We start from the raw sequence: 24,555 nt of genomic DNA on the forward strand, positions 1-24,555 counted from the left end.
AAGAAGGTAAGAGGGAAACTGCCACAGAGGCAGAGAGAGGGTTGGAACGGGGGGTCAGGGGAGGGATACTGTGGTAGGAAATGTACACTGGTGGAGGGATGGGTGTTCGATCGTTGTACGGCTGAAACTCAAACATAAAAGCTTTGTAACTGTATCTCACAGTGATTCAATAAAAAAATAAATAAAGAGATTAGATTTTTAAAAAAATAGTTAATATTTTAGCACTGTTAAAAGGATTTGGAATTTTTGTGAAGTGAAATATTCTACTTCTATAAATTATTTCAAATAAAATGTGAAAATATCACAAAGTTTTAAATTTATTTTAAATTTTTTTATTGAAAAATACCTGTGGCAACACAAGTTACACCAATGTTTAAATTCATACCAATTGTGTATAAAATCATCCACCACCACCAGAGTGCCCCAAATCCTCCCCACTGTCTAGTGCTATTCTGAGTCTGACTCTTGCCCCTCTTACTATTCTACCACCAACATTACCATCCCCACTGCTCAATCACACCAGTTCTGTTGTCAAAGTCTAAGAGGCCGTTATAATTAGATACAGTCTGTTCCTTGACTTTGTTTTTTTATGTACCACATATAAGTGAGATTGTCCAATATTTCTCCTTCTCCCCCTGACAAATTTTGCTTTGCATGATTCTCTCTAACTCCATCTGAGCTGTAACAAAAGGGAAGAGCTCATCTTTTCTATGGCTGAGTAGTATTCCATTGTGTTGATATACAACCTCTTTATCTACAAACTGGAGATGCGGGTTGCTTTCATATCTTGTATATATGCATTATCATTTTTTCATTGATGTTTGCGTGTTCTTGAGATAAATGCCTAAGGACTGAGATTTCTGGAGCATATGAAATTCGGTTTTTTACTTTTGAGTGCCCTTCACACCATTTTTCACAGAAGCTGAGCTAGTTTACATTCCCAGCAACAGTGACTGAGGGTACATTGTTTCACTGAATCCCCCCCAGCACTGGCTATTCTCACTCTCACTAGTGAAGGTGGCATGTCATGGTTTTGATCTGCATTTCACTGATAAGTGATGACCATTTCCTATGAACACTGGCCATTCATATGCCTCCTTCAGAGAAGTGTCTGCTTGGCTCTTCTTTCCATTCCCCAAGTGTTTTTTTATTACTGCTGTTACTGAGCCTTGTGAGTGATTTATACATTTTGCATATTAGCCGTATATTAGGTTATACCACAACTTCTTAATTCATGCACCACCATTGGACACGTGAGCTATTCTACCTTGGCTACTGCACACAGTGCTGCTGCCGATATCTTATCGAGTTAATGTGTGATCTTGGGGCAGATGCCAATGATTGTAATTGTTGGGTCATATGGAAGTTCAACTCTGTTTTAGGATTTATTCATTCTGTTTTCCAAAGAGGCTGACCAGACTGCATACCCACCAACAATGAATGAATGTTCCTTTTTCTGTTTTACTATACTGTGCCAATTGGTTGGTAATGGTCTTTTGATGGGGGCTCTCTCATGAACTGACCTGTGCCTCCAGATAGCAAGTGATAATGAACACTTTTTTATGTGCCTGTCCTCCGTTGTTCATTGAGTTGCTCGAGCGGGCCCAGTAACGTCTCCATTGGAGACTTTGTTGTTACTGTGTCTGGCATATCGAATACTCTCGGTAGCTTGCCGGGCTCTCCGGGAGGGGCGGAGGAATTGAACTCGTGTCGGCCATGTTGGCTGTGTGCAAAGCAAATGCCCTACCGCTGTGCTATCGCTCCAGCCTACTATCTATATGTTCTCTTTGATGAAGTCTCTGTTCATCTTCTCTCCTCCTCCCCCTTTTTTTTAATTTGGGGTCATATCCAGCAGTGCTCAGGGCTTCCTCCCAGCTAGGGGCTCAGGATTCACTCCTCGCAGGCACAGGGGACGTACGGGATGCTGGGCACCAAACCCAGGCCAGCTTGCATGGAAGGCAAGTGCCCTACCCGTTATATTATCCACTCTGGCCCCATCTTCTCCTCATGTTCTGATGGGACTGTTTGTTTCTGTCGTTGTACAGTATGCTGGGTATATGTCACAGGTATTTGTCCTCAGATAAAATTGTGTATAAACAAAGTCTCCCTTTCAGCACAATTGTTAATTATTTTTTTCTTTATTTTAGCCCAAGTTCCTTTCATCTTTTGAAAAATCTAATTTGATGTGGTCTCGCTTTATTTTTGCTCATGTTTTCTCTGCTAGTGAAGTCAAATCTGGTCAATACTCTAAAAGGTCATGCCTATATTTTCCTCAATGTATTTTACTGACACTGATCTAATATTAAGGTCTTTAATTTTAATTAACCTTTGTGTCTGATGGGAGAGAGAGGTCCCGTACCTGTATTTTACACAAGGTTTTGCAGTTTTCCCAGTACCATTAATTGAAGAGGTCTTCAGCCCTCCATTAATGTTCCTCTGTCACTAATTAACATTCCATACATCTGAGGGTTTACTTCTAGGTTTTCAATTCTGTTCCACTGGTATAAGAGACCATTCCAGTACCATTTTGTTTTGATTACTATAGCTTTGTAGTAGGGTTTAAAATCAGGGAGTGCAATGCCTCTCGTCTTCACCTTTTTCAGAACTGCTATGGCTATTCAGGGAGTTTGGTTCCATATAAATCTTTGCATAATACGGAAAGATTGGTCTAATTCCTAGAAAAATACCATTGAACACTGACAGGAATTGCAATAAATTTGTGCAATGCAGGGGTAATATGGTTATTTTACTTTTTTTTTTTTTTTTTTTTGCTTTTTGGGTCACTCCTGGCTCTGCACTCAGGAATTACTCCTGGCAGTGCTTGGGGGACCATATAGGATGCCAGGGATCGAACCCAGGTTGGTGGCGTGCAAGGCAAACGCCCTACCTGCTGTGCTATCGCTCTGGCCCAGTATGGTATTTTAACGATGTTAATTTTTCCCATTCATAAGCAAGGAATCTTTCATCATTTCCTTATGTTCTTCTCTAGTTTTTTTTTTTAAATAATAGTGAGCGACATCATTTTTGGTGTATGTCTTTAACCTCCTTTGTTAACTTGATTTTTAGATATTTGATGGTCTGTGCTAGTTATTGCTTGCTTGCATGTTTGTTTTTCTTTTTCCTTTTTCTTTTGCATTTTTAGTCAGTGATGTCCAGAAATTATTCTTTTTTTTTTCTTTCTTTCTTTTTTTTTTTTGCACTTTGAGTCACAATCAGTGATGTTCCCAGACTATTCCTGTCTCAGTGCTCAAAGGTTGCACATGGTGGTACTTGGGAGATCCTACGGTGCTGAGAATCCATGCATGCAGGTCCTCCTGCATACTCCACATACTCCAGCCCATTAATCTTTTTGTCTCATATTTAGAGACAATTTTGTGGGGGGGGGGGGGCACGAAATATAGTTTTATCAAAACTTATTTAGAAAGATGTGAGGGAAGAGAAAGAGTAAGGTGTATGTTTAAGAAACAACACAGGGTTCTCCAGAGTGGAAATACGCAAGCAAAGAAACACAGATAAGTGATACACATGTTCAAGAGAAAACACGGGCTTCAGGAGGGAGCCTGAAGACACAATTATAAACATTTTTAAAACTTATCTCTGTTCTAGCTCACTGTTTGCACATAGGAATAGAACAGATTTCTTTGCATGTTGGTTTAGTGGTACGCTAGTTCACCATATGGCTTCTGAAAAATTTTAGTGGAACCGTGAGGGTCTTTTAGTATATTTTTATGTCATCTGAGTGTGGTGATAGTTTAACTTCCTCTTGGATGTCGGATTTATTTTTCTTGGCAAGGACTTCCAAGACTATGGTGAAAAATAGTAATAAGGGTGGATATCCTTGCCGTGTGCCTGATTCTGGAGGAAAGACTTTCAGTGTTTTACCATCAAGAGAGATAATACAGTGAGTAAGGCCTTGCCTTGACAAAAGAGCCCCCAATCCCTGTCAGGAGAGATAACTGAGCACAAAACTGAGCACTGCTAGGTGTACTCCAAAAATAAATAAAAAAGAATGCTATTTGTCGGTTTGTTGTATAAGGTCTTTATGATATTGAGTTATGTTCCTTCTATCCCTATTGTGTTGAGAATCATATCATGCGTGGATGTTAAAAGTTTTTTTCAAAAGTTTTGCTTTACTTAAAGACATAACCAGGACTTTCACTTTTCCTTTGTTGCTGTGGTCTAGTCAATAATTGATTCTCATATACTGTACTGTCCTTGAATCCTTGGAATGAATGAATCCCACTTGATCAGAGTGTGCGATCCTCTTGTTTGTTTTATTCAGGTCACTTGGTATTTTTTGAGGACTGCTGCATGAGGGATACTGGCATTTTGCTCTGAAAAGATACCTGAAATTAGTTCTCTGTGTGGTGACTTCAAGGTCACTCATTGTTTCCCCCACATGCGGTCTATCCTAGAGAATGTTATATTTGCACTAGAGAAGAATGTGCATTGAGCTTTTTAGGGGCGAATGATCCTGTATGTGTCTATCAATCCCAGTTCTTCCATTTAAATCTTCATTTCTTATTGATGTTCTGTCTGGTTGGTTTGTCCAGTGACAACTGTGGGATGCTGAAATCTCCCTCTAATGTGTTACTGTCATTTATCTCCTCAGGTCCATTAGCTTTAGAAACTGTACTGTCCCTCATTTGGTGCATGTTAAGAGTTAAGTCCTTTTGACCTACTGACCACTTAACCAATATATAATGTCCATCGTATTTCATTACTTTCTTTAGTTTGAATGTCATTTGTTTTAATCCTTGCTTTTCTTAACTTACCATTTGTCTCTATGTCCAAGCCTGTGTTTATGATGAGCGTTCAAGTGTCTCTTATAAAGAGCAAGAGGTTAGATTTTGTTTCCTGATCGATCAAGCCACTCTGAAGCTTTTTAATAAGGAAGATCGGGGGCCAGAGAGATAGTGCAGGGGTTTAGGTGTTTTTCTTGTATGCAGTCAACTTTGGTCAGAATTCCTGGCACTTCAAGTGGTCCCCCAAGTAACACCAGGAGTAATCCCTGTGCACAGAGTCAAGAGTGACCCCTGAGCAGAGCCAGGAGTAAGTGCTGAGCATGGCTGGGTGTGGCCTTTAAAGAAACTGGGAAGAACAATCCACTGATGTTTAGAAAAATTAGTGATATGAAGGAATCTGTTGACAATTTTTTTCTGAGGATTTTGAGCCACTGGACACTGTTCCTTTAGCTTCTTTTAATTTTCTCTGCCTGTGTTCTAATACTACCCTCTTCTGTAGTGATGTGCTCCACATGTTCTTTCTTGTAATTTCCTTCACAGTGTTTCTGCTTTGAGATCACTGTGCAGTTTATATCTGAAGTTTCAGTTTTACAAGTTTAAAGCACAGATGTCTCAGCTCAATTATCTGTGAATCCCCTTATATCTCCATTTTTCCCCTATTCTGTGACTTTTATCTATTTCCAAACGAAGTTTCCTTGCTGCTCATAGCATATGACTAAATTTTCCTTACAGAACTGGTTTGGAGGCAATAAATGACCTCAGTTATTGTTTGTCTGTGAATGTCTTCATCACTCCTAAACCTTTCTGTATAGAGAATTTCGGGTTGGAAGTCCTTTGTATTCAGTGCTTCAACTATACCACTCCTTTCTCTTCTTGCTTGTAGTTTATTTTGAATGATCTAATGAGTCTAATGAAGGTTCCCTTATATAAGAGTCATTAGATCTCTCTTTCCAGTTTTTGTCATTTTTTAAATTTTTTTTTTATTTTAGTGAATCATCGTAAGATACATTTACAGACTTACATGATTGCGTTTCAGTCAAACAATGTTCAGGTACCCACCCCTCCACCAGTACCCATTCCCCACCCCCAGTGTTCCCAGTATCCCTCCCCACATCCTCACCCGTTCCCACCTCCTGCCTCTGTGGCAGTCACAATCCCTCCTACTCTCAGTCCTTTGGGGTGTGATGCTTTGCAATACAGGTAACAAGCGGCCATAATATTTTGTCCATAGTCTACTTTCAGCACGCATCTACCATCTACTAGAAATGACATATGCACTTATATGTTTATTGCAGCACTCTTATACAATAGCTAGAATCTGGAAAAAACCCAAATGCCCGAGTAGTTGTCATTTTGGTCACACATATGTTGTGATGTTCTTCTGGTTTCAACTTGTCAAGAACTCTGGGCTTCCTGAATTGGTGCATATGACTCCCTCCTCAGCTCCTTCTACCAACCATTTCCTTCTGGAATTCCTTATATATGATGCCTATTCCTCTTGATACTGCTGCATCTAATCCTTAAGTTCTCTTCACTTAAAGAAGTGAAACCCTCTTTTTCTTTCGTCTGTTCTTAAATTATTCACGTCATCTGCCTCTATTTGACTAGTTTGTGTTTAGGTTTAATTCTGCTCTGATGCCCTGCTCACTGTACTTTGTAGCTCAACCACTAATTCTTTGGCTTCTTTTTTTTTCTTTGCCTCCTCTTGGGGCTACATCCCAAACACTCAGGGGTTACTCCTTGTTCTGCATTCAGGATCACTCCTGCATGTTCTGGGGACCATATGGGACACTGGGGATTGTACCCAGTCAGTCCAAAGCACTGAACTACCTCTCCAGTCCTTTCTTCATTTCTTTTTAGATTAGTTTTTCCATTTTTCATTAATTTTTAAGCTTTTAAATGGTCTCTCCCATCGATTTCTTGATTCATTGGGCATGGGTCACACTTTGCCTTAAAGTCTGCCTCAGGTTTGAAGGTTTTCTGTTTTCCTTCCCAGCCATCAGAGCAGTTGAATTTTTATTTTCTTTTTGGGTCACACCCAGCAATGCACAGGGGTTATTCCTGGCTCTGCACTCACGAATTACTCCTGGCGGCGCTCAGGGGACCATATGGAATGCTGGGAATCGAACTCAGGTTGGCCGCGTGCAAGGCAAACACCCTACCCGCTGTGCTATTGCTCCATCCCCAAAGCAGTTGAATTCTTCCTCTTTCTTATTACATATGGTGTCACCTGACAGCAAGGTGTGGTTGAACAGAAACTAGCCTGAGCAAAGACCGGAGTTCACTTTACATTTCTAAACTGATGCCTGTGGCTCTGAGTTGTGTGTGCCTGGATAATACCAGGAGATTTGTGGTCACCAGTTCCCTGGAGCTGCTATAGCAACAGGATCTGGGTGGCTTGGGCTCTCTCTGGCCCGGGGTTTAACTGCTGGTGTCTAACAGCTAATGTGCAGTCACTGTCTGGCCCGCACTGGGATCACATGTACCAAATAACAGCTCTTCAACAGGCTGACTGTCACAGAGGATGAAGGGCTGTATCGGCCAGCGATAGTGTGGTCTGGAGCATGGGCGTTCTGGGTGCTGCAGACCCAGGCAGGTGCTGCTCCAAGACGGCTGCTCCCAGACACCGCCTCTGTGCTGGCTGCCAAGCTCTCCCACACTGCCGCTCACAGAGTGAAGGCAGAAAGGTGAATTTCTGCAGAACCTATGAGCTCCTCACCCGCTACCTGAGCATTTGGGGGCAAGGGGGAAGTGGAGGATAATGGTCATGGGGCCCATGGGCCGTATCTGGTAATATTCAGCTGTCTGGGACGGGGGTTCAATGGGGCTGCTTGGGTTCTGCAGGGCAGGGGACCTCAAAGACTGTATGGCAGTGCTCTGGACACCTGATATTCAGATTCGAACTAGGGTCCTGAGTCCAACTCAAGTTCTGCTTAAGCCTCCGGACCAACGTGCCATCTCCCAGGTCCCTGGGTGCGGGTTCAATCCTGCATGGCTTGGCAGTCCTTCTCTTCCGGCCTGAGCTGTCCTTGCCCCTGTCCGGCGAGCAGCGTGCCCCTAAGATGTCCTGCAGAGGTGCAGCTCCCTGAGGTCCAGGCTGGATCTTCAGTGGATGTTCTCAGCAAAGCCCCTCTCAGGATTCTGAGTTTAATTCAGGTTTAATAGATCTGTCATGTCAGGGATGTGGGAACACTCTCAGGTCTTATCCTTTCTGTTCATCCTGGCCCCAATCCCTCTTAGCAAATGTTTTGCTTTTTGGGTTCTGTGTGTGTGGATTTGGCGGGAGGAGGCTTTTGGTGGTGGTGGTGGGGGGGGGGGGGGTTGGTGCTAAGTCTGTCGGAGGAAAGGGTTAAGGTCCATGAGGAAGGAAGGCAACTTACCACAATACGTATAGATGAGTTTGGAGTCAATGAAGCGGACTCGGAGATTGTGCAGCACAGCGGGCTCGTGAAGGTAGCTGAGGGCCGTGAGGTCATTCTCACCCACGAGGATGTCAGGGTTTCTTAAGTGAGGAAGTTCCTTTGTCTTGGGATCAAGCTGATATTCCAAATCCTGACAACGCACAAAATAAATTATTTGGCTAACCCACACAATAAGCTCGCAGCACGCCCATACACTTGGTTTATTTTCTATTCCTGATCCACATCTTGACAATTAGATATATTCTTTTCCTGGCACATTCAATATTACAGAAATTGGTAAAAATGCTTTTTTATTATTTTTAATTAAAAAAAACTTTTTATTGGGCTGGAGCGATAGCACAGTGGGTAGAGCATTTACCTTGCAGATGGCCGAGCAGGGTTCGATTCCCAGCATCCCATATGGTCCCCTGAGCACCGCCAGGAGTAATTCCTGAGTGCAGAGCCAGGAGTAACCCCTGAGCATTGCCGGGTGTGACCCACAAAGCAAAACAAAAAACAAAAGAAACACTTTTTATTGGGCTGGAGCGATAGTACAGTGGGTAGGGCATTTTTGCCTTGCACATGGCCGACCCGGGTTCGATTCCTCCCCCCCTCTTGGAGAGCCCGGCAAGCTACCAAGAGTATCTCGCCTGCACGGCAAAGCCTGGCAAGCTCCCCATGGTGTATTTGATACGCCAAAAACAGTAACAAGTCTCACAATGGAGATGTTACTGGGCCCACTCGAGCAAATCGATGAACAATGGGAGGACAGTGCAGTGCAGTACTTTTTATTATTTTTGGGGGGAGGAGAGTGCTCTATTTTTACATGATAAGGTAATTTGTGTTACCCTTTTTTGTTGAGACTTGGCTCAGCAAAATGAATTCTTGGAGGGACCTGGAGGCACACAGGGAGAACAGCACCCCGAGAGCTCAAGCAGGTTCTGCACCTTCTCCCGAAATCTGGCCCAATGCAGCCGCAATGGAAAAATCAAAGTTTTTTCGACTTTGTATCTGTCTCTTCTCTTTTCCCCCACAAACTCTCTGGGATTAAGAAAGCAAAAACAGACTGGCTTACGATTCATGGTCTAAAAAACAATCCCTCTCTAGGAGAAGCTGCTCTCTACCACATTCTTTAAGAGACTTTGACTAGAACAAGTAAGACAGATGCTAAAAAATACTTTGTATTTTGGTAGGAAGTGCGCAGCTCCGCAGGGGAGGGGGGAGGGGGGAGGGGAGTGTTGGGCTTCACGGTGGTGAAGAGAAGCCTATCAGCGACACTGCTGCAGACCACAGTGCCAAAAGTAATTAAAAAAAAAAATTTTAAGTGCCTCTCATAGAAGCAGAGGGGGGCTGGAGGCCGACAGAATGGGGTGGATGGAAGGAAGTGGACACCGGTGAGAGGACTGGTGTTAGAACACTGCGAGCCTGAAACCCACTGACGAGTAACTTTGCAATTTATGGTGACTAAATAAAATAAAGTAAAAATACCTCTGAAATGAAAAGGAACCCAGACTCCTTATTAAACAGAGCCAGTCTGTGCACTATAGCCCTCCTCAGCCTACAGTCAACTTTCTCCTCAACACCATACTAAAAACACACTCCAGTGACATTTTCCTGACATTTTCTGTCTATGCGATGTAAGTCCACCCTATGTTCTCAAATATGCACACCCATCTCTCACCTCATAAATATGCATGAGCTTTCCTGGAAAACTACTGAACATATATAGACTTTACATCACCGTCCTCTCCAGGTATATAAATAGGCCACTTCTCCTTGAAACTTGTTCTACAGCTTGAACTGGTTGCTGTACTTCCCAGCATCAGCCATTTTCTTGTCAGTAAAGTCCCTCTCTTCTATTCAGTTTTTCCAGTGATTTCTGGATGACAGTGCCCAGAATTTCTCAAGTCCAAGTATTCTGTTTCCCCCACTCCCACCCCTCACCCCTAGTTTTCGGGTCATACCCAAAGGTGCTCAGGGCTTATTCCTGGCTCTGCAGTTGGGTTCACTTCTCTTGGGGTCAGGAGACCCTGTGTGATGCCGGGAATCAATCCCAGGTCAGTGTTGTTCAAGACAAGCCCCTACCCTCTGTACTATTTCTCCTGCCCCTTTCTGTCTTCTTTCTAACCCTTGAATCTTTTGGTTCTCCTGGAGTTCATCATTCTTTCTGCGACCAATGAATCTCTTCTGAAACACAAACTTAGCACCCTTCTTCTTTTTAAAAAAACATCATTCCCTCTGGTATCCCAAAGTCCCAGGTTATTATCCAGGAGGTGAGAAAGGTCGCACAGGCCTTGAGGTGCATGTCTCACAGACTGTGGTTCAATCCCAGTCCCAAGAAGGCCTCTGAACACTGCCAGGGTGACTCAGGCACTCCACACAGGGCCTGAGCCGCTCAGCACTGAACCCCACACAGGCGAAAGAGTACCACTGTTAGCAGCCCCCACCTGGCAACACGGGGATGCCCCAAAACACAAGCCCCACCCCCACAATGCATTTATCATAAACACGATTCTGAAATTCTTCTCCAATCAACTTGTCATATTCACAACCTCTGACCTTCACTCACTACTTTTTAAGACCCTGTCAGAATCCTTGCTCCTCCTCCTTTACGTCTCCTCTGGCAAGACAGCCCTTAGTGACATTTCCCTTAACTGGGACCCTAAGTCCCCACTAATCTTTGTACTAAAGTGAAGTAATGTGACCACAGACCAAGAAGGCAAATTTCCTGGAGTCCGATCCCAGTCATCTATCAAAACGTGTAAAACACCCGGTAAGCCCCAAACTCTTGGAGTCCTGGTTTCCTCATTTGTAAAACAGTAATAATAATCTTACTCCATAGGATTATTGTAAGAATGAGTATAAACAGTAAAATATCCAGAACTATGCTCGCGGGGCTGGAAATAGCACAGCAGGTACGGTGCTTGCCTTGCATGTGGCCCACCTGGGCTCGATCCCTGGCACCCTATATGGTTCCCCAAGCACTGTCAGGAGTAATTCTTGAGTGCTGCAACAGGAGTATCCCCTGAGCATTGCTGGGTGTGACCCAAACCCCAGCCCACCCACCAAAATAGAACTATACTTGGCCTGTAGTACTCAATACATGTAAACTGGAGAGTACTACCCAATCAGAATATTACTCATTCAATGGAATCATAAACTTACCTTTTACAAGTACCTTTTACTTAAGGTACTCTTCACCTTGAGTATGTGGTAATGAACTACTCTTTATATTCTGTATTTTAACTTTTCATGAATTTATGTTTTGTTTCCCTGACTAGACTAGAGGTTGTTTTTGAAAAATTAAAGTCACAAAGGCTTTCCTAAGAATTGTGGCACACCTGTCAGGCAAAGGTAATAATAAAAAAAAAATAAAATTAAAATAATAAAATAAACATAATAATAAAAATAAGAAGGGCAGAGTCACCGCTAGTATACTCATGTCATAAACGCTGAGGTATATGGAGACGTGACTGGATCCAAGGTTTCAGGGTCACTAGAAATCTGCTTTATATACAAGAGTTTAAATATTTTATATCACTTGTAACAGTAAGACTCAAATCTCAGACTGATACCATAAATGTTCTCATAGAATTCATTTTAATGCTGACAAAATACAAATAAAACAGGTATATCTTTGAGAGAACTAAATGTGAAACTAAATCTTAACATTAAAAATTCACAGGCACAAAAATAGATTTTTTTAAGTATCTATTAGTTCCACTAACCCAAACAACTCACTATGAGATTTTGAGAGTTTCTTATCTTAAAAATGATTTACTATATTTTAAAATGATTTAATAGATGCATTAGATGAATTCAAAGTCTATCTCTAAAGTAACAATGTGCTGGCAAAAATAGACATTTGAGATCCTTCACGTTCAGCCAATGACAACAAGCAAAAGCAAGCTTCTCACCTTGCCTTCCTCAAGGTGCAGCAGGAGAACTTTATCTCCTGGCTTATAATCTTTGAGCAGTTCTGCTGATTTCCAAACTTCTTCAGCATCAGGGATCCAAACCCTGGCAAACTAGAAGACAAAAACAAAACAAGAACATTAAAATTTTTAATCAATTACTATATGTTATAGACACATGGATTCATTTATAATTGAATACTTGATGGAAGGGGTGGAACAGTAGCACAGCAGGTAGGGCGTTTGCCCTGCACACGGCCAACCCGGGTTCAATTTCCCTGTCCCTCTCAGAGAGCCCAGCATGTTACTGAGAGTATCCTGCCCGCACGGCGGAGCCTGGCAAGCTCCCCGTGTTGTATTTGATATGCCAAACACAGTAACAAGTCTCACAATGGATATGTTACTGATGCCCGCTCAAGCAAATAGATGAACAACGGGAAGACAGTGCTACAATGCTATTTCATGGAAAAATTAATGTTTACTAATATAAAATTTACATATATCTACAGCATTATCATACCTACAATATATTGAAATCATGCTCAGCACTGAGCTAGTTACTGAAATCTACATGGGAAATCACCGTGCTGTACACTTTAGGTATACACTGTTCTTTCCATTGTTTTTAATTGAATCACAGTGAGATACACAGTTATACAAAGACGTTCATGTTTGGGTTTCAATCATAGAATGTTCCAGCACTCATCCCTTCACCTGTGTACACATCATACCCCCAATTTCCCCAGTTTCCCTCCCTCCTCCCCTTGCCTCTATAGGAGGCATTTCTCCTTCCTCCCCCCTTCCTTCCCCTCCCTTCCCCTCCTCCACTCTCTCCCTCCATCTCTATCTCTTTCTCCCCACCTTTTCATATTTTAAAGAAAAGTACATACATCGTTTTTTGTCAGTATTTACAATCTGAATGTGAATTTGTTTTGGTTGGTTTAGTTTCGTTTTGTTTTTGTTTTGTTTCTGGTGCAATACCAGGAGTGCTTGGGAGCTTACACGCATACATGAAAACTTGCAAAAAGCATAAACCAAAATGGTAAATTCAGGTTTAAACTGTAACAAGTGAAAGTGATAGGGGCTATCCATATAGCTCAATGTTAAACATACACATGCTTTGTATGTGTGAAGCCAGTGGACCTGTGGCTCCACATGGCCCTCCAGGCACTGCCCAGTGTGGGGCTAGATCTCCCCAGCCCAACGGGACTGACTCTCACAATCACTTTTTAGTGATTGCTAATGTTGCCAAATATTTTACTAAAATTTGATTGTAACTCCAGTTACACCATAACTTTTACTCCAGTTTTATAGCCCATAAAGCTGTACACATTACTAAAACTTACTCATTCAATAAACAAATCTGTGAACCAACTGTCCTCACTATAAAACTCACTTTAGAAGCTAGTATTTTTGTAGCTTCCACTCAGAGATTTTCAGAAAGATTTCAAATATGTGCAACTCAGAATCATGACGCTATCTACTATTCCAATAAAATACCATCTTCCCCAAAAACTGGGGACCAGTGAGTTTGTAGGAGCATGATGGAGATGCTCTGAACAAACTCTTCACTTTTTCAACTAAATCTACAAAGCTTTTGTGTTCATTATCAATAACAAGATCCGGCTTGTGTCTTCTTAAGTACGTTGTCATGGTAATGAGTAATATCTGCTAAAGTTAGATTGATAAAGTAGGTCTGCTTATGGTTCTTTTCCATCTTAACGACTTTGACGACTTAACGAGATTGATGACTGCAAAGTCAATTATAGCAAAACACATCACTTTGAGAGGTGTATACGCCTTGGTGCTAAAACCAAATGGAATTTCTGTGCTTGTCACTTCCGATACAACTTTCTTTGCGCCTCCAGACACCCAAAGGGAAAATGTGGGGTAGTCCTGAGAAATAGGAATGAACTTGCCCAGTCACCTCCAGCGGAAGACTTTTCCACTGAGTGAAGAAGGTTTCATCCTCTAATTATTCTGAGTCCTGGAAATCTTAAGTAATTTATTAGTTCATGTGCCTCCTATAGTGGATTGTATTCTTAAGCTTTGCTCTCGACTAAGGTCAGCCATGTTCCCAGCCCACAGCTGGGAAGACAGGCAAAAAGACAGGCTCAAAGATCAATGAGGGGAACTGGAGCAATAGCACAGTGGGTAGGCATTTGCCTTGCACGCGGCCCACCCAGGTTTGATTCCCAGCATCCCATATGGTCCTCCGAGCATTTTACCAGGAGTAATTCCTGAATGCATGAGCCAGAAGTAATCCCTGTGCATTGCTGAGTGTGACACCCCCCCCCCCCAAAAAAAATCAATGAGGAAACTAGATACCGGACAAGGCAGCAAGACACAAACACACCGCCAACTAAGTCTGCTCAGAGGATTCCTGGCAAAAGCAGCAGAAGCTAACTCTGTTAATAAATCAGAAAAGGAAAGGACGCAGATTACTCACCCTTCTCATGATGCTAATAAAGAACAAGAATTTCTTGCAATGCTCCTCACTCCCTTTTCTACTTACTCTTTTCATTCTCTAATTATTCTGAGTCCCAGATATCTTCAGTAATTTATTAGTTCATCTACCTCCTACAGTAGATTGCATTCCCTGTAAGCCTTGACTCCCCACTAAGGTTGGTCAAGTTCCCAGCCCACAGCTGGTTGGCAGCACATCTGCATTGATTTCAGACAAGATAGATAGTAAGGGCAAATTTCCCAGGACTCTTCCGAAAGACAGCCGAAACAGGAGAGGAATTAGAGCAGAGATTCATGAAACAGAGGCAGTCAACAGTGCTGTGGGAACTGGTAGAAGAAAAAACAAAAGTTTGGGTTACTACATAGTGAGGTATTATAAGTAAAGCCCCAAAAATGTAGGAGATAGAGATAAAGAAAAGGGCTTAAAGTAGATACCTGTCACTGTCCGTCACTGTCCTCCCGTTGTTCATCAATTTGCTCAAGCGGGCCTAGTAACATCTCCATTGTGAGACGCATATTGAATACGTTACGGGGAGCTTGCCAGGCTCTACGAGAGGGGCAGAGGAATTGAATCTGGGCAGACTGGGTCGGCTGCATGCAAGGCAAACGCCCTACCTCTGTACTATCGCTCATTACATGCAAACACATCAAAGGAATACCTGATTTTAAATAACAGTAAGGTCAAAATGAAGATGGGCTCAACTTTGGTAGTTTAATTCTAAAAATACAATGCTAGCATGAATTTAAGTTGCACGATAGCTCAGGGCTGGAGCGATAGCACAACGGGTAGGGCATTTGCCTTGTATACAGCCAACCTGGCCAACCCGAGTTCAATTCTTCCGCCCCTCTCGGAGAGCCCGACAAGCTACCGAAAGTATCTCACTCGCACAGCAGAGCCTGGCAAGCTACACATGACGTATTCAATATGCCAAAAACAGTAACAAGTCTCACAATGAAGACATTACTGGGCCTGCTCGAGCAAATCGATGAACAATGGGAGGACAGTGCTACATGCTACAGATAGCTTCTAAGAAAATACAAGCCATCTGCCCTTCTGCAGTATGATCAAGTGAGGCCTGTCAGACAGCCAAATGGAAGAGTGCTACAAAGGTGCATGCAAGGAACCTTGCCGGAGAGCAGAAGAGTTTAGTCTAGCATGGATCCTGCTCAGATCTTAAGGGATTGCAATACTCTCTGCATGCTAAAGAGAACGCCAGTCATCCGTTCCTTCCTTAGCACAAAACAAAATTCAAAAGGTCCTTGGCTAATGCTAATGACTCAACACATAATGCCAATAGAATCGTGTTAAACAAATAATCCTGTGGTATGAGCACCAAGAGCAGATGTTTCAGATGCCTCAGACACTTTGGGAACAAAACTGATAGCGCTAGCAGGAAATGATCGGTCTCCAAATCCCCAAAATTATGGCCCAAGTGATTCACCTTCCTCCCCCATGCTTCCCCAAACAGGTGTATTATTTGCTTTTCCTTCTTTTCTTTTTCTTTTTTCCTTTTCTTTCTTTTCTTTTTGGCTTTTTGGGTCACACTTGGCAATGTTTAGGGGTTACTCCTGGCTCTGCACTCAGGAATTACTCCGGGCAGTGCTCAGGGGACCATATGGGATGCTGGGGAATCAAACCCAGGTCGGCTGCGTGCAAGGCAAATGCCCTATCCACAGTACAATTGCTCTGGCCCTTTGCTTTTGATTTTTCACATAGCACATGAGCAAATTTTTCCTAGTTCCTTTAGCATATCATAAGCAGTGTGGTAACCTAAAATCTACTTTAATTTTTGACAGCTCACTATAACATTCAGAAAAATGAATGCTTTAGTGACAATTCAAACAAGGCTATGACAAAAATCTCTCCTCTAGGCTTCAGACTGAAGCAGGAAAGAAACAGTCATCAAAACTCCCTCCTCTTATCCCTGGTTTTGACATTAGTTACTTATGTAATTCATATATTCATTATAGCATGTTTTAGTTAAAAACTACTATAAAACTTAAAATGGGGGTGGGGGGAGAACCAGGGAACTAGCTTAAAGAAATGGAGCACATGTCTGGCTTGCATTGCATAACCTTAAGAACACATTAATCATCAGGGAGATGCAGATCAAAACAACAATGAGATATCATTTCACACCACAGAGACTGGCCCACATCCAGAAGAACAAAAACAACCGGTGCTGGCACGGATGTGGCGAGAAAGGGACCCTCCTTCATTGCTGGTGGGAACGCCGAACGGTTTAGCCCTTTTGGAAAACAGTATGGACAATTCTCAAAAAATTAGAAATTGAACTCCCATTTGACCCAGCAATACCACTCCTGGGAATATATTCCAGAGAGGCCAAAAAAGTATAGTCTAAGTGACATCTGCACTTGTTTGTTCATTGCAGCACTATTTACAACAGCCAGAACCTGGAAAAACCCTGAGTACCTGAAAACAGATGACTGGTTACAGAAACTTTGGTACATCTACACAATGGAGTATTATGTAGCTGTTAGAAAAGATGAAGTCATGAAATTTACATACAAGTGGTACTACATGGAAAGTATCATGCTAAGCGAAATGAGTCAGAAAGAGAGGGACATAGAAAGATTGCATTCATCTGGGGAATATAAAGTAACAAAATAGAAGACTAACACCCAAGAATAGTCGAGATAAGTACCAGGAGGTTCACTCTATGGCTTGGAGGCCAGCCGCACATGCTAGGGGAAAAGGCAGCTCAGATAGAGAAGGGAACACCAAATAAAGGGCGTTGGGAGGATCCTCCCAGGATGGCAGATGCATGCTGAAAGTAGACTATAGATCAAACATGATTGCCACTCAATGCCTCTTTTGCAAACCACAGCACTCAAAAGGAGAGAGAGAACAAAAGGGAATGCCCTGCCACAGAGGCAAGGTGGGATGGGGGATGGGGAGGTGGGGAGGGATACTGGGATCAGTGGTGGTGGAGAATGGGCACTGGTGGAATTATGGGTACTCAATCATTGTATAACTGAAACCCAAGCACAAAAAATTGTAAGTCTACAACTGTACCTCACAGGGTTTCACTAATAAAAATTAAAAAAAAAAAAAGAACACAAGCGTGACTGGTTGAATTCCACCAAAAAACAAAACAAACAAACCCAAAAAATCCTACCCCATCGGAAACAGAAAACAGGGTGATGAAATGAACAGAAACTTTCTCATAGAAGAAATTAGAATGGTCAAAAGGCACATAAAAAAATGCTCTTCATCACTAGTCATCAGGGAGATGCAGACCAAATCAACAATGAGATATCATCTCACACCATAGAGACTGGCACACATCTAAAAGAATAAGAGCGACTGGTGTGGATGTGGGGAGAAAGGGAATCTCATGTTTGGTGGGAATGCAGACTGGTCCAGTTTTTTTGGAAAACAATATGTATATTTCTCAAAAAATATAGAAATTGAGCTCTCATTTGACCCAGCAATACCACTTCTGAGAATATACCCTGGGGGCCCAAAAACACACAGCAGAAACACCATCTGCACTCCTATGTTCAATGCAGCATTATTTACCATAGGCAGAATCTGGACACAAACTGAGTGCCCAAGAACAGACGAATGGATAAACTATGGCACATCTACACAATGAAATACTACACAGCTGTTAGGAAAAATGAAGCCATGAAATTTGCCTATAAATGGATGGACTTGGACAGTATCATGTTGAGTGAAATGAGTCAGAAAGAGAGGGACAGATATAGAATGACTACATTCACTTGTCGGATATTATATATATATATATAAAATATATATATAGTAGAAGACATAACCACAGCCAGGGAAAACAGGGACTAGGAGGACTGGTCAATAGTTGGAATCAAACACAAGTGTGTGTGTGGGGGGGGGGGGGGGGCGCAGAGGGTAGGTAAGATAGAGAAGGGACCAGGATGACAATAATAGCTGGGACTGATCTCACTGGACAAGAACTGAGTACTGAAAGTAGGAAAGGGATATTCCTGATAACCTTTCAGTCAGTATCTGTAGTGCAAACCACAATTCCCAAAAGGGAGAGAGAGAGAGAGAGAGAGAGAGAGAGAGAGAGAGAGAGAGAGAGAGAGAGAGAGAGAAAGGGAGAGAGAAGGGGGGATGCCTTCCATAGAGGCAGGCTGGGAGGTGGGGGAGGGATGTTGGGAGGGAATCTAGAGACACTCTGGTGCTTGGGAAATGTACTTTGGTGGAGGACGGGTATGACTGAAACCTAATCATGAATAGCTTTCTAAGCGTCTCTCTCACAGTGATTCAATAAGTTAAAAAAAAAAAAAAACCTTAAACACACACACACACACACACACACAAGCATGGCTCTGGTGGCCCCCAGCACCACTCGGAAAGGCCCCAAAAGTAGTTTATTTAAAAAAAAAAATTTAGAAGTCCAGAGACAACAGAAATAGAGCAGAACTTGTCCTTAGTAGGAATCTTGCCACAGGAAGTATGTGTGTGTGTGGTGGGGGGGGCAGCTAAAGGGAAGGGTCCACTACAACAATGAAACAATGATGCGGGAAGTGGTCACTTTGAACCAGAACTGAGAAAGAGGTAAAGTGACATGCATAAAGTCCTTTCAGGAATAGTACTATAAACCACAGCGTCTAAAAAAAGGTGGTGGGGGTGGTGGGGGTGGTGGGGGGAATGTGCTTGCCACAGAGGCAGAGTTAGGGGCACAAGGAAAGCTGGGGTCGCTGGCAGAGGAGAATGGACCCTGATAAAGGGACTGGGACTGGAGCAACTGTAGGCCTGGAACTCAGCCATAAATAACTTTGCAATTCACAGTGATCCACAAGAAAATGTTTAAAAAACATTTTTTAAGAAAGACTGCTAGGGCTGGAGCAATAGCACAGCGGGTAGGACGTTTGCCTTGCACGCAGCCGACCTAGGTTCGATTCCCAGCATCCCATATGGTCCCCGAGCACCGTCAGGAGTAATTCCTGAGTGCATGAACCAGGAGTAACTCCTGTGCATCGCCGGGTGCAACCCAAAAAGCAAAAAAAAAACCAGACTGCTAATCTGCTCTCAAGGAGACATAATAAATAAAACCCTCATTGAGTTTCCAGAACAAAAGAATGAAAACATATTAAGGAAAGTTACTGTCATTCTTGGTAATTGTGTGATTATATAAATTTATTATTTTTCTATAATGCATACACATATAATTTAATCTTCTACAATATAGGCACATATTCTCTAATATATATGACATATTTCACAATAAATTTTAATATATATAAATAGGACATCTATTGCATAAAAACAAAAAATATTGTTCAAAGAATGACTGGACGAGCTCCCACCTAACCTGTCACTTGGTTTCAGAAACACAGAATATCATTAACATTCCAGAAAATTCTAAAATAATTTATTCACAACAATTTCATTTTTCACTCACCATATCTATTCCCCAATCATGTCGAACTGTGGCTTTGCTGGGCCATGAACAAGTCTGCCCTTCAGACGTCTCTGCCTTGCTTTGGCTTTTTCTTAGAGAAAACAATCCATCCCCCTTTCCAGCCTGCAGGCTCCTGCTCAGAGATCATGTCCATGCTGAAGCGCCTCCTCCTCTAAGAAGCCTCTCCTGACAATGCATCCTCAGTTACCTTCCACACCCTGCCATCAGGATTCTCACCTCCCCAAATACAGACTTTATGCAGCCGCCTGTTTCTAAAGACTTAGGGATCCTTGAGAAGGGTACAATCATATTCATTTTTGTCTCCACTGAATGTAACACCTAGTCGGCTCATAATAATTTCTCAATGTGCCTTTGTTATGTAAATACTTATGGAATCAGCATAAAAGCTCATATTTTATACTCCAAGAGTAGACTAAAAGATGTACTGGCAAGAAATTTCCAGAATCTCCTGACAGGGCCTATAAATTACAGAAACAAAGGCTCAAGTGCTTTAGATAATTGAGTTGTACAGTTATATGATACAAGAAAAATAAGCCAGATATACAGAAGAGAAAATTAATAATACATTATAATTCATGTACTTAAAATACAAAATGCTCCTCACTTAGAACAGAGATTGCAGTACCCATCCTCAGCCTAACCGGAAATCTCTCACTCAAAGGAGATGTGGGGCTAGAGCAATAGCACAGCAGGGAGGGTGTTTGCCTTGTGCGTGGCCGACCCGGGTTCAATTCCCACCATCCCATATGGTTCCCTGAGCACTGCCAGGAATGATTCCTCAGTGCAGAGCCAGGAGTGACCCCTGAGCATCGCCAGGTGTGACTCAAAAAAAAAAAAAACACAACGGAGAAGAAGTGTTGGGTATTCTCTCCTTGAGCACAGGAGGGTGTCACTGGGAAGAAAGACAACCCCTACGGGGGCCAGAGGGATAGTGCACTGGGGAGTGTGTTCATCTTGCATGCAACCAGCGAGGTTCAAACCCCAGCCACCCACATGGTCTTCTTAGCACTACCAGAAATGACCCCTGAGCACAAAGCCAGGAGTATGCCCTGTGTGACCCTGCCAGGTGTGACCCAAATACCCAAAATAGAAAGCCACAGTACCAGAGCAAGAAGAAAAAAGTTAAAAGAGGTGGGAAGTGAACACAGGTTGATTTCGGATAGGTGAGAAGACCAGAAGCGTTCTACTTCCCTGCTACCTTTCACAGAATGTAGGTAGGCCAAGTGTCAAACACCAACCGCACTGTCTGAAACTTGACGAAGATGTAGAGAATACTAGCTCTCCGTTAAGGACTTCCTGTGCTCACATGTAATTTTAATCACTAGCATGACCCCACTATTCATCTATTTTAACAATATTGTGTCTTAGACCTTAAAAACCTCAATACTTGTAGGCACTGATACAGATCAGTTCAAATCTGTCTACTCAAAAAAATTATATATTCTTTCCCCTTACCACAATTCCTCCTTGTTATAGAGACTTCATCGTGAAGAAACATCTTCCCCGACACTAATATTGTTTCCCAGTTTTCATAATGAAAATAGCTAGTAACTGGTCTGTGTTTCGGGGGAAGATTAAGGATGTCTTGTCAAATGATTGGATAAATAAGCAATGATATGCTTTTCAATAAAAACACTACTCTGTCATTAAAAAAAAAAGTAAATACCTTTTTTTGTTTGTATTTGTATAGACACACCTGTTGGTGTTCAGGGATTACTCCTGGCTCTGGACTCAAGAAACACTCTTAGCAGGGATTGGGAGATAACATGCACAGTCCAGGATTAAACTATATCACTTGGCCCACTATACTATTGCTCTAGCCCCCAAGGAGTAAATATAATTTTTTCCCAAAGTTTCTTTTTTTAATTAATTTTTATTAGTGAAACACCATGAGGTAGTTGTAGACTTACAAATTTTTGTGCTTGAGTTTCAGTTATACAATGATTGAGTACCCATCCCTCCACCAGTGCCCATTCCCCACCACCAATGATCCTAGTATCCCTCCCAGCCCCCAGCCCCCCTATCCCACCCTGCCTCTGTGGCAGGGCATTCCCTTTTGTTCTCTCTCTCCTTTTGGGTGCTGTGGTTTGCAAAAGAGGCATTGAGTGGCAATCATGTTCAGTCCGTAGTCTACTTTCAGCGTGCATCTTTCATCCTGGGAGGGGATCCTCCCAACACCCTTTATATGGTGCTCCCTTCTCTATCTGAGCTGCCTTTTCCCCTAGCGGCTGGCCTCCAAGCCATGGAGTGAACCTCCTGGTACTTATCTCGGCTATTCATGGGTATTAGTCTCCTATTTTGTTACTTTATATTCCCCAGATGAATGCAATCTTTCTATGTCTGTCCCTCTCTTTCTGACTCATTTCACTCTTTTCCATGTAGTGCCACTTGTATGTAAATTTTATGACTTCATCTTTTCTAACAGCTATATAATATTCCATTGTGTAGATGTACCAAAGTTTCTTTAACCAGTCAGGAACTCGGGTTTTTTCCAGATTTTGGCTATTGTGAACAGTGCAGCAATGAACATAGAAGTACAGGTATCATTTCGACTGTACTTTTTTGCCTCTCCAGGATATATTCCCAGGACTGGTATTGCTGGGTCAAATGGGAGCTCGATTTCTAATTTTTTGAGAAGCGTCCATACTGTTTTCCAAAAAGGTTGAACCAGTCGGTGTTCCCACCAGCAGTGAAGGAGGGTCCCTTTCTCGGCACATCCACACCAACACCGGTTGCATTTGTTCTTTTGGATGTGGGCCAGTCTCCGTGGTGTGAGATGATATCTCATTGTTTTGATCTGCATCTCCCTGATGATTAGTGATGTAGAGCATTTTCTCATATGCCTTTTAGCCATTCAGATTTCTTCTTTGGGAAAGTTTCTGTTCGTTTCATCACCCCATTTTTTGATGTTAGATGTTTTCTTCTTATGGAGTTCAACCAGTGCTTTGTAGATCCGTGATTTAACGCCTTATCAGATGGGTATTGGGTGAATATCCTTTCCCATTCTGTAGATTGTCTTTGTATTCTGGTCACTGTATCTTTTGAGGTGCGGAAGCTTCTTGGTTTAAGACAGACCCATTTGTTTATCTTTGTTTCCACTTGCTTAGTCAGTGGAGTGTCATCTTTGAAGATACCCTTAGCTTCAATGTCGTGGACAGTTTTGCCGACCTTGTCTTCAATGTACCTTAAGGATTTTGGCCTGATGTTGAGGTCTTTTATCCATTTTGATCTGATTTTTGTGCATGGTGTTAGGTCGAGGTCTAAGCCCTTTTTTTTTTGCATGTGGTTGTCCAGTTATGCCAGCACCATTTGTTGAAGAGGTTTTCCTTGCTCCACTGCACATTTTTTGCTCCCTTATCAAAGATTAGATGTTCATACATTTGGGGCTGTGTGTTCAGATAGTCCACCCTGTTTCATTGGTCTGTGGCCCTGGCTTTGTTCAGTACCATGCTGTTTTAGTTATTACTGCTTTGTAGTAGAGTTTGAGGTTGGGGAGGGTAATGCCTCCCCACATCTTTTCCCAAGAACTACTTTAGCTATTCGTGGGCTTTTGTTGTTCGATATGAATTTCAGGAGTGATTGATCTATTTTTTTTGAAGAATTTTATGGGTATTCTTATAGGGATTGTATTTAATCTGCATAATGCTTTAGGAAGTATTGCCATTTTGACAATGTTAATTCTTCCTATCCATGAGCAGGGGTTATGTTTCCATTTCCTCCTGTCCTGTTTTATTTCATGGAGTCGCGTTTTATAGTTTTCATTGTAGAGGTCCTTTACCTCTTTACTTAGGCTGATTCTGAGGTATTTGAGTCTCTGGGACATGATTGTGAACGGGATTATTTTTTTTCATGTCACTTTCCTCTCTCTCATTTGCATATAGGAAGGCCATGGATTTGGGGGCATTAATTTTATAGCCTGTGACTTTACTGTACAAGTCTATTTTCTAGGAGTTTCTTGGTAGAGGATTTAGGATTCTCAAGATACAGTATCATATCATATGCGAATAGTGAGAGCTTGATTTCTTCCTATCTGAATGCCTTTAGTGTCTTTTTCTTTCCTAATCACTATTGCAAGTACTTCCAGTAGTATATTGAACAGAAGTGGTGATAGTGGGCATCCTTGTCTTGTCCCTGATCTTAGAGGAAAGGACCTTAGTTTTTCCCCATTGAGGATAATGCTTGCCATGGGTTTGTCGTAGATAGCTTTGACTCTCTTGAGGAAAGTTCCTTTAAAACCCATTTTGGTGAGAATTTTCATCATAAACGGGTGCTGGATCTTGTCAAAAGCTTTCTCTGCATCTACTGACATGATCATATGGTTTTTATCTTTACTTTTGTTGATAGGATAGATTACGTTGATTGATTTCCGAATGTTAAACCATCCTGGCATCCCCAGAATGAATCCTACTTGGTCGTGGTGTATGATCTTTTTGATGAGTTGTTGGATTCTATTTGCTAATATTTTGTTGAGGATATTCACATCCGTGTTCATCAGAGATATTGGCCTATAGTTTTCTTTGTTGGTGGTGTCTTTGTTTGCTTTTGGTATTAGGGAGCTATGTGCCTCATAGAAGCTGTTTGGGAGAGTTCCTGTTTT

The 24,555-nt window shown here is 42.2% G+C and overlaps 1 protein-coding gene across 1 annotated transcript in view; it reads right to left on the minus strand.

Annotated features, from left to right (window-relative positions):
* Positions 1 to 24,555, minus strand: part of MYO5A (myosin VA) — a 231,238-nt gene that overhangs the window by 129,476 nt on the left and 77,207 nt on the right. The window contains exons 2-3 of the mRNA XM_056115278.1: positions 12,064 to 12,174; positions 8,126 to 8,297 (exon numbers count right to left, since the gene is read on the minus strand). Coding sequence (XP_055971253.1) covers positions 8,126 to 8,297; positions 12,064 to 12,174 — 283 coding nt within the window. The remainder of the gene's footprint in view (positions 1 to 8,125; positions 8,298 to 12,063; positions 12,175 to 24,555) is intronic.

This window comes from Sorex fumeus, unplaced genomic scaffold (assembly GCF_029834395.1).
Source record: "Sorex fumeus unplaced genomic scaffold, SorFum_2.1 ptg000029l, whole genome shotgun sequence".
NCBI classification, from domain to species: Eukaryota; Metazoa; Chordata; class Mammalia; order Eulipotyphla; family Soricidae; genus Sorex; species Sorex fumeus.